Source organism: Oncorhynchus nerka, linkage group LG3 (genome assembly GCF_034236695.1).
Source record: "Oncorhynchus nerka isolate Pitt River linkage group LG3, Oner_Uvic_2.0, whole genome shotgun sequence".
Taxonomy (NCBI): domain Eukaryota; kingdom Metazoa; phylum Chordata; class Actinopteri; order Salmoniformes; family Salmonidae; genus Oncorhynchus; species Oncorhynchus nerka.
This window is the reverse complement of record NC_088398.1, coordinates 62,230,110-62,240,117: the sequence shown is the minus strand read 5'-3', so window position 1 is coordinate 62,240,117 and position 10,008 is coordinate 62,230,110. Positions and strand designations below refer to the sequence as shown.

General features: G+C 43.2%; 2 protein-coding genes across 7 annotated transcripts; one reads left to right on the top strand and one right to left on the bottom strand.

Annotated features, from left to right (window-relative positions):
• Positions 1 to 18: 18 nt before the first annotated feature.
• zgc:152951 (uncharacterized protein LOC569013 homolog) lies at positions 19 to 7,160 on the bottom strand. Of its 5 annotated transcripts, none has more exons than XM_065014204.1 (11): positions 7,113 to 7,160; positions 4,985 to 5,224; positions 4,671 to 4,794; positions 3,794 to 3,946; positions 3,505 to 3,684; positions 2,951 to 3,024; positions 2,662 to 2,859; positions 2,439 to 2,576; positions 2,185 to 2,274; positions 1,932 to 2,075; positions 19 to 1,849 (listed from the first exon to the last, which is right to left on the bottom strand). In XM_065014204.1, exons 1-11 carry the CDS (start codon positions 7,143 to 7,145, stop codon positions 1,721 to 1,723), a joined length of 1,503 nt encoding a protein of 500 aa, XP_064870276.1. In that variant the 5' UTR covers positions 7,146 to 7,160; the 3' UTR covers positions 19 to 1,720. The 5 variants fall into 5 exon arrangements, with proteins under 5 accessions (XP_064870276.1, XP_029494419.1, XP_029494408.1 ...); XM_029638559.2 differs by lacking the exon at positions 7,113 to 7,160 and adding an exon at positions 6,851 to 7,044; XM_029638548.2 differs by lacking the exon at positions 7,113 to 7,160 and adding an exon at positions 6,118 to 6,193.
• Positions 6,123 to 9,477, top strand: lg3h3orf38 (linkage group 3 C3orf38 homolog). 2 transcript variants are annotated; one of them, XM_029638582.2, is made up of 4 exons: positions 6,123 to 6,264; positions 7,785 to 7,960; positions 8,060 to 8,298; positions 8,449 to 9,477. In XM_029638582.2, exons 1-4 carry the CDS (start codon positions 6,123 to 6,125, stop codon positions 8,813 to 8,815), a joined length of 924 nt encoding a protein of 307 aa, XP_029494442.1. In that variant the 3' UTR covers positions 8,816 to 9,477. The 2 variants fall into 2 exon arrangements, with proteins under 2 accessions (XP_029494442.1, XP_029494448.1); XM_029638588.2 differs by having other exon boundaries at positions 6,208 to 6,431.
• Positions 9,478 to 10,008: the final 531 nt, after the last annotated feature.

Below are 10,008 nucleotides of genomic sequence, written 5' to 3'. Positions count from 1 at the left end.
AAGGGAGAGCACAATCAGTGAACTATAAGATATTTATTTCAGATGACAAATTGCATCATTTCCATCATAAAAAGTATTGCTTCAGAGTTAGGTCATAGTTGGATCCAGGCAAAAGCCACGACAGTGTTGTTCTCTACAGGTTTGCATCACATTTTTGCCCCTGACAAATACAAAGAGAGATGAGGTAAGTTTAGGGAAGTACAGTAGTCGTCAGAGCAGACTGAGCTCCAACTTTTAGGGTATCATTCAGAGTACAAGCCCCTACTGTTGCAGATGCATGAAACCTTAATAAAGCAGTGTTCATTACTGGTCCTGGAGCTAATCAAGGTCTGAAACAGGTATGTTAGTGCAGGGCTGGAACAAAAGCTTGCACATACTGTGGCTATCCAGGACCAGGAGTAAAGAACACTGCCCAACTGGAATCTCCCGGTAACATGTCTACCAGTGTAGTACTTACTAGTAGTTATAGTACTTACTAGTAGTTATAACTCTGTTAATATGGGGTACTGGTGCCTGTTGTTGGCAGTAGGGGTTAGGAGCAGTTGTAATAGGAGTACTAGCTATAGATGTGGCCAGGGTCTGAGGTACTCTCTCTCTCTCTCATGCAGGGTTAGAAGGCACTGGCTAGAGAACAGGGTCATATATTCTAACTACAGGCTTCAGGATGAGAGGATTCAGCATCCCAAGCATACAGTAGTACATGCATCAAACAAACTAACGCATTCCAGTCATTGTAACATGCATTTCAGTGAGTGAATGAGACAAAATAGTAATGCCTAGTAATACTTCTAAACAGTATCTAAGGTCGGCTTTGCCTTCAGAGCAGGATAGTTATTCCTCTCACTGGAGAATCTGCTTCACTAGAGGTACAGCAAGCCTCACAGAAACCCAACAAACAAAGCCAAACATCAGAGTGGGAGACAGAGCAAATGGTTAAGCTACATCAGGATTTGACAGAAATAGTACAGTACACTGCAGATATATGAATGATACAGATATTACATGTTATAGTGATATGACAACAGTTTTCCAGATTTTGTTCATACAAGAAGTCCTACCATTGCATCATGGGGCAGCTGACCTGAGATAAACACACAAGTGATTTGTGGGTAAAGAGGGAGACATACTTCTCCGTTGTCATACCGTGGGAGAGTTCTAAACCGATGGGTTAGAACAGACTCAGTGTGCTACACAGTACAAAGCTCTTTCTGGAGAACAATGTACTGGTACCTGGCTATACGGAGACCAGCATAAAGCAGATGAACAAACCATTTGGGATAAAAGTTTACCAAACAGTTTTAGATATTTTTTTAAATGTATAAATAGTTAACTTTTTATTTTGTTAGAAAAAGTACAAATGTGTCCTTTAAATGTTGAATTGGATCATAAACATGCATGGAATTAATCAAGCCTTCCTAACATATACAGTATCAATAAATATATTTATAATCAATGATAAAATGAATTTATAATAAGTAGATGCGTGCTAAAATGCAGCATTAGCACTTCCAAGGCTGAAAATGGAAGACCCAGTAAGAAGAGGAAGTAAAACCAGGTTAAACTATAGGTTCACATGCTGTGGGAGAGTAGGGAAGCAGATTGAAAGAAAGGGTTAGACACACAGACCTCTTTACTGAGGATAGACATGTCTGCAGGCTGAGCTGTGTGTTTCTCTGTGTTGTAGACAGAACAGTGTGTTCCTATGGCTTGTTACTCTGCCTCAGTGAGAGCTGTTGGTGCTCCAGTCGTAGGGCAGGTAGCTGACTTTGATCTTCCCAGAGGAGAGGACACTCTGCAGGCTGGACCTCTTGGGAGAGTCCCCCATGTGCTCCAGGATCCAGTTCAACAGCTGAAGGAGAGACCGGGCAAGGCTGTGTTAGGACAGGAGACCGTACTCTTCAGTTAAAGGTGAAAGGTCAGTTTTGAGGTACCTTCTCATCTGTGCCTCCGAAGTCTGCCTTGTACCACTTAAATATTTGGCTGAGACGGACCTCCCCCTTCTCAGAATCCACCACACAGCCATCATCGTTCTCCAGGAAGGACTCGGCCGCCGTGCGTAGCTGACTATCGATGTCCTGATTGGTCAGAGAGGACAAAATCACGTGACTTTACTCATCTCCAGATTCATAAAATACTGTGTCACTACCTGTGTAGTATTTTCAGTGTAAAAACCCAGTGTGTTACCTTTGGAGTGTATGTTTTGATGGGCGGACAGCCCATAGCTCCACAGTTCAGCGCAAAATGGATGAGAGGCTCAGCGTCTGGGAGAGCCACCTGGTGGACAAACAGAGAACATCCACTATCACCACTACAACCACTGCCACAGATTGTGCAACATTTCAGATAAAAACATACATTTTCACCAGTAAATCAGAGATGTGAAAAAAAAAAAAAGATAATAAGTTGAATAGTTTTCCCGGTCCAGCGGAGTAGTGTACCTGTAGACGAGGGTCAGTCTTCGAGAAGGGCTTGAGAAGCTGTGCGACGCCCTTTCTGTTCCCTCTCAGAACCCCGTTCTCTATGTCCTGCAGAGTGAACACCTCTCCTCCAATCAGGTAGCTCACGTAGTTAAAGAACTGCAAACACACAGGAACAAAGAAATATCACTGCTAAACAGACTACTACTAGTTGTCTTTCCACAATCCTAGATGGTGCTCTTACCTTGTACCTCTGCCACATGTTGGTTGGGGCTCCCATCCGGACGTTTCCGTGGATGACCAGAGCGTTGTAGGTGTTGATGAAGAACGCTAGTTTCTCCTCTCTGGTCAGCGACAGCAGCTCCACTCTTTGTAGCTGAACAGCCAGCTCACAGTAGCGCTCAAACACTGGGCTCAGGGACATGGCCTTGTAGTCCACACACTGTAAGGAAACACACATATTGTAGTACAACTGTCATATCATAATATATCTACTGTAGTGGAGGGTGCAGTTAGCTCAGTGTGACTGTTACCTTTCCATCAGAAGAGAGGTACTCAGAGAACAACTTCAGGATCATATTCCTTAGAATGGCAGACAACTCAGCAGCTGACAGAGGGAGAAAGAGAGAATATAGACATTATATAATTAATAATCTATTTTTAACAGATAATGAGCAGATGTCCTAACTAGGAAAGACATTCTGATTAAGGTTACTTCTTATGCAAGACAACAAGAGGCATGCAGAAAAGCTCAACTTATGCAATGACAGAGACTCACACACACGTTTGCACGAACACAGACAGATCAGCTGCTTTTAAGGACACCTACTGCAATCCCAGTTAATCGTATCAGGGAATTAATGTAATAGCCCACACCAGGTGTGGATTGCCTCTTACACTTGTGTGTTTAACTAGCAGAAAGCGAAGCTCCATGCAGGAAAGCCCACACCTACACAGTATGATTTATCTGAAAGTGCCTAAACCACCCAAAGAGCAAGCAGAGGCAACAGTGGCAAGGAAAGGACTCACTAGCAAGAAGAAACTTTGAGAAGAACCAGACTCAGAAAAGAGAGTCCTCCCTACCTACCCTGTAAAGGAGAACATGCAGCAGTCTGTCCTGCGTTCAGGGCCGAGTGAGGGTTGCGTTCCATCAGCCTGTACAGCCTGTCACTCACTCCAAACCCCTCCCCCTTCCCTGCCCCAGCCACGCCCACCATGTACTTCCTGTCCAGTAACATCTGCCCAGTCTCACATGCCTTAGTCATCTCTGCCAGAATCCGAGAATTAGAATCAGTTAGAATCATAGAATAGAATAATAGAATTAGAATTTGTACGTAGAATTTAGGAATATCTGTTTACTCATTCTCATTCCTTACCCATGCCCCTCTCTTTCTGCAGCCAGCCAACCAGCTGTGCTCCTGTGAAGCTGTTTCTGCACATGCTCAGTCCCCTCCACTGAAATCCAATCACATCGCTCTGCTTGAGATCCTCTACCACGTCCGCTAACGCATGCCTCTCACACTTAAACTCTGCAGAGAATGCACACAGGGCTTGACAATCATCTAATGTGTGAATGGATGCCACTCCCCAGACATCAACACTATAGGAATGTGTAAGAGAAAATGGTTGGAGCAATTGACAATATTTATTTCTTACTGTAGTCCATATGAATGTATTTTATGGACCTGAGTGGTAGCAGAGGAGACTAGAACTCAGACACATACTGTGGCTGGGCAGAGAGGCCAGGTGCTGGCTATCAGGTAACACTGATCCATTGTCTCTGCTTCTGCTGTGGTGACAGGAGATGGGCGCACACACACACACACTCACACACAGAGAGCTGTGGCTGCTGAAACAAAACCACAAAACCAGCCTGTCTCTCATGCAGCAGACGCCAACATTCCACACTGACAAGACAGACACTTCTTCCCCAGGTCTTATGATACTGATATTATAGCTGGTATTCAAACAGTAGCATGTCCAGTAATATCAGTATCATATCCAAATAACCCTGTCGAATCAGAGCTCATGTTTATAACTAGAGGAAGACTAGATTAGTCTCGCCGCAGGAGGTCTGTCTTTTAACTGCAATAGGCAAAAATGGTTAATAAACTCATTTGACTGAATGTGTCTTTGCAGCCATTCCAGTCTACCCATTCCAGTTCTAAGGTGCAAACATTTCTATAGAGCAGGGCCCAACTCTAAATCGACCGTAATCTAATCAGGCACAGGGCTTCTTGTGTGTCCACTGACCTCCATCAGCCTCCTCAGCTGTGTCTGAGCCATCTGATTGGTTCTCCTCGGGCAGGGGCAGGGCTTCTGACAAGACAGGCTCCTCCCTCACCAAACGCACTAGACGCTCCAACTCCTCTGGAAGCTTCAGAGAGTAGTGTTTATTGAACCTTTATTTAGGTAAGGCATTCAGAAGCAAGCCTCTACTTACTACAATAGCAAACCCACCTTTTGTACATTTTTTGGTAAAGAACCTAAAGTTCACTTAACTGAATGACTGAATATAGAGCAGTCAGAGACAATGTATCCATCCATCTGAGAGACAGTGTTCTCACCAGTTCCTGCAGGTCATCATTCCCCCCGATGTGGACACTGTTGAAGAAGATCTGAGGAACTGTGCTCCGTCCGGTCAGCTCCTTCACACTGTCCCGGAGCTCTGGGTGCTTTCCCATGTCTACATCATACACAGGCAGACCCAGACGGCCAAGGCTTGTCTTAGCCTGCACACAGTGGGGACAGCCCAGCACAGAGTACACCGTCACCCTGCCCAGCACCCTGCCCTCAGTCTCCCCCATCTAAACAGCCACCGGAGAGGATAAACAGAGAAGAGACAGAGGTTTAGTAAGCAGCATTGTTGGGTGGTAGTGGTGAAATTAAGTGTTTTGACAACCCTTCCTTGAGGAGGTGTAGCAATAATTATGTACCAAGTTCCTTGTGGGGAATGACAGTGACTTGCAATATAGGTTCATTGGGTTGATGAAATCATGGTACACTATCAACTTCCTCCTCAAAACATGCTTACCTGCAGAGTTCATCAATACTGGAAAAAGTATATTTTTACCTCCATGATGACATTTAACACACTGTTGAAGGACTCTGTGGTTTAAACATTGCCTACAACTTCCTGTTAATAAATCTGACAAGATAGAGCAATCATGAGAAAGAAACAAAACTTGGCTACTGATGACATCCACTTTGTCCAATCTTCTGCAAAGAGGTTAATCCTCTCTGGTAATAGGGTTAGTTTAGGGTTGGGGTTGTTTGGGTTACTAGGGTTAGTTAGGAACACACTTAGCTAATTAACGTCATCATACTGTGCTGGCAAGACCCATATAGCTAGCTACTGAATCGCAAAATGATTGCGAAGCCCAGCAGTACAGTAGTGTATTATCAACTGGCCAACATTAAGCGATCATATAAAATGCAGATGCTTGACATAGCTAGATAATGATACTCACCATAGCATAGTCTAGGTAACCGTAGCTAGCTAGTTATCATCATTGCCTACCTTGTTTTGGGACGGCGTCGGACACCCTAACGTTACTTGCAATACGCCACAACCTTTATCGACAAATCTCAGAGATGCACGGAATAAATGACGTTCTTCTGTCGCGATAATAATGCCTTAGTAAGCATTATTAAGATTTTGTTTTACCTAGTACATGCTGAAAATGATTAGTTAACTCACTGTAGATGGCACTGTCACTTCTGCTTCTGTCTACAGGCAGCGTGCAAATACTTGCGGAACCTTTGAGGGATGCCGTGTTTCCTCCCGGACGTTCCCTTTGGTACCCTCGAGTGGTGGATGACGGAAGTACAACCACAGCCATTGCAGGTGTTTACTGGGTTAAAAGTTGTATACGATCGTTTTAAATATGCCTGTATTGTCCGATACGGAGCGTAAGGGCTGTAAAAATATGTTGGGTATCATGTCAAGGGGCGACATACTTTCGCTTAGCGATACAGTCACCAACAAAATGATTGCAGTGGAAAACATTACAGGTGAGAACTTAGCGGCTAATGTTAACCCAATAATAATGGACTAAAGGAGCCGAACGTAGCTGATTTTCAGTCCAAAGACCCCATGTTATGTTTAAATGCGAATTGGCTTTGGATACAAAAACAGACATACTCAATCTAAACGTGAATCGATTGTCAATTGCGGTTCGGCTGTAGAATCCTAAATCCCTTAACTTTCATATCACAATTTGTATTTTTTAAATAAATGTAACCTTTATTTTACTAGGCAAGTCAGTTCAGAACAAATTCTTATTTTCAATGACTGCCTAGGAACAGTGGGTTAACTGCCATGTCCAGGGGCATCTTGCAACCTTTCGGATACTAGTCCAACGCTCTAACCACTATGCGACCTGCCGCCCCCCACTTCGAAAAAATGTCTCAAATGCAAAATACACACTTACTGTACATGGTTTTAATACAGTCGCAGCCCGCAGTATTGTTCAGTGTCAACATGTTTTTGGCGTCCGTCTACGGTTTGATTACACACAGGTGTTCAGAGACGCCGATATCTAATTAGCACATGTAACTAGTCCAACCACTGTCTAACGTATTTTTCCGCTAACAAGCGATGTAACATGGACATATGGGTGGGAACCCGAACCCTATAAATATGTGTATCAATATAACCTCTTATGATTTCTCCCAGATATGAAAGATAAGAACCTTTCTTGCATCCGAAACCATACCCCAAGCCATGCTGTTCAGACCGAAAGTCGGGACTCTTAACAAAACAGCCCCATACAGAAGACGCCTTCATCCAATGATCAAGGGGTAGCTAACCCACTCATAACTACCTCTAGCGCATATTGATGATAGTGTCTTCTGGCCAGGGCATTTTGTTAAGAGCCCCGACGCTGGTTATGAACGTTAAAACGCATCGCTTGTGGTATGATTTTAGAAACAAGGATTGAACATCTTTCATATAATCGAGAAATATTTGTTTTAAACAAAAGGTTAAATTATTACACACCTTTGTTAAGGTTCCCACAAGGCAATATTTCCAGGTTACAGCACTGTTGCCTGCAACTGTGTTAAAACAGTGTACAGTGTATATTTTTCATTTGTGAAATTATTTTGTGATATGAAAGTAAAGGGCTTTTTGATTCTAGAACTATACCTCAATTGAGAATCGGTTCACATTTAGATGGAGTATTTGGCTGACAGCCAATTCGCCTCTAAACAGAACATGTAAGGTCCTTGGACTATAAGGAGTAACATTAGGCTCCTTTAGTCCATTATTGGGCTAGCTAACTAGCTAGCTGCCAACCTTTGCAAGTTTTCATCTGTAAATGTTATACCATAGTAAAATCTTGGGGTCGTCTCTGTCTGTTACAGAAGCAGTTGAGGCCATTCTTTCATACACCAAGGATACGGAGGAGCTGCTAAAACGGAAAAAGGTCCACCGTGACGTTATATTCAAGTACCTGGCAAAGGAGGGGGTGGTTATGCCCCCCAACAGTGAGAAACACCAGCTAGTGAAGCGGACTCTAGAGTTTTGGTCTACTGGGAAGGTATAGACACATTCGTGTTTCTGTGTTTCATAGAGGCTGAATTTGGCAAGAACTTTTTAACATGCTTTTGTCACTTAATGTCTGTGGTCTTGTTTGTAGGCATTGGACTATCAAACCCCAGCAGTTGAGACCAGCCTAAGTCTGAGACCAGCTGAGAGTGTCTCTGTTTCCTCTGAGGCAGGGTACAGTCCTGGTTTTGACCACCTGGCCTTGGCCAGACAGTTCTGTCAGTGGTTCTTCCAGCTTCTCAACAGTCAGAACCCCTCCCTGCGCCAGCCTCCTAAGGACTGGGGACCACAACACTTCTGGGAGGACGTCCGTCTGCGCCTCTTCTCCAGGTAAAAATCTGGACACAAATTATATCGTTTTTAGTCTCTTAGGGACTAAGCATTGATTTTGACTAACTTACCATTTTCTTTTGTATTGACCATACAGTATTAAATACCATATTAATTCATAGGACCTCTCTCTCTCACTCTCTGTCTCAGTGCTGTTGGCGAACAAATGGAAGAATTCCATGGCTCTGAGCTGACTAGCCTGCGTCTCCTGGCCCTGGCGAGGGACGAGAGGCTCCTGTTGAGCCCCAACCTTGACCCCCCTGGCCTGAAGGTCCTGTCCTCCCCCCACGGCCTGGTGTTGGTGGCTGTGGCAGGGACCATTCACAGAGATGATGTCTGCCTAGGAGTATATGAACAGGTGTTTGGCCTCATCCGCTCACCGCTGGAACAGAACAGCTGGAAGATCAAGTTTGTCAACCTGAAGATCAAGGGGCAGGACGCCCTGGGAGGAGCAGAGGAACTGGCCTCTCCTGCACTGACCTGCAGCTCCTCTGAACTACAGCTGCTCTGCAGATGAGGGAACTGAGGTTCATCCCAATAGTCTAAAGGTGCTTCCTCTCCTTGCTTCCTTTCTCTTATCTGCACTTGTGAAAAACATGGACAGGTGAAAGTAAATTGCCAATGTCACCATCCACCATATTGTTTTCACCTATCTTGGGTTCTCAGGTCAGTGCAGATAAAGGAGAGAAGAAGAGAGAGACACACACTTCAGATGATTGAAATTCACACTTGGTGTCACTAAGAGAAGAGGAATGCTCTGTAGACCATAAGGGAGCAGTGGTTAGAGATATGCCTGTGAGAATGAAAGACAAAGTGCACTCAATACATTATGCAAGTAATTTAATTGTCATACTATATAGTTAGCTATTATTTACTGCTGTATCAAGAAGAAAAATGTAAATGTTTTGCTATTAATACTATATTCCAGGATATGTTTAGGTTTACTCTCCATGTAATGGGAAAAGTTCTTGGTTGGTGTAGGAATGGGTGGTTTTCACGATTCTTCTGTTCTCTCATTTGAGGCATTTTCCCTTAAATGACCTGTGATCTGTGCCTTATGTAGAATAGTCTATAAGCAGAAGCATGCCTCTATCATCGGTAACTGTATATGGCTAAAACTTTAAGTATATTATATTGTAAATATGTATCATACCAGTACTAAAAATAATTTAAACCTTTGCCTGTGTACTGTTTGCTTCGCTCTGTGTTTAAAAAAAAAATATATATTTTTAATTTGACCTTTATTTAACCAGGCAAGTCAGTTAAGAACACATTCTTATTTTCAATGACGGCCTGGGAACAGTGGGTTAACTGCCTGTTCAGGGGCAGAACGACAGATTTGTACCTTGTCAGCTCGGGGGTTTGAACTCACAACCTTCCGGTTACTAGTCCAACGCTCTAACCACTAGGCTACGCTGCTGTTTGGCTAATATTATATTAACTGTATTGATATTGATCAGGTATGTGACTTACAGTGCATTCGGAAAGTATTCAGAACCCTTGACTTTTTCCACATTGTTATGTTAGCCTTATTCTGATATATATATATATATATATATACTGCTCAAAAAAATAAAGGGAACACTAAAATAACATCCTAGATCTGAATTAATGAAATATTCTTATTAAATACTTTTTTCTTTACATAGTTGAATGTGCTGACAACAAAATCACACAAAAATGATCAATGGAAATCAAATTTATCAACCC

Excerpts from the sequence above, each read along its gene's own strand:
- zgc:152951 (XM_065014204.1), bottom strand. The coding sequence starts at position 7,145 with ATGGCTTGGGGTATGGTTTCGGATGCAAGAAAG. Across the intron at positions 4,795-4,984 it reads ATGATGACCTGCAGGAACTG|CTTCCAGAGGAGTTGGAGCG; the intron begins GTGAGAACACTG and ends TACTCTCTGAAG. Across the intron at positions 2,076-2,184 it reads TCAAAACATACACTCCAAAG|GACATCGATAGTCAGCTACG; the intron begins GTAACACACTGG and ends CTGACCAATCAG.
- lg3h3orf38 (XM_029638582.2), top strand. The coding sequence starts at position 6,123 with ATGGCACTGTCACTTCTGCTTCTGTCTACAGGCAGCGTGCAAATACTT. Across the intron at positions 6,265-7,784 it reads TACAACCACAGCCATTGCAG|AAGCAGTTGAGGCCATTCTT; the intron begins GTGTTTACTGGG and ends TGTCTGTTACAG. Across the intron at positions 8,299-8,448 it reads CGTCTGCGCCTCTTCTCCAG|TGCTGTTGGCGAACAAATGG; the intron begins GTAAAAATCTGG and ends TCTCTGTCTCAG.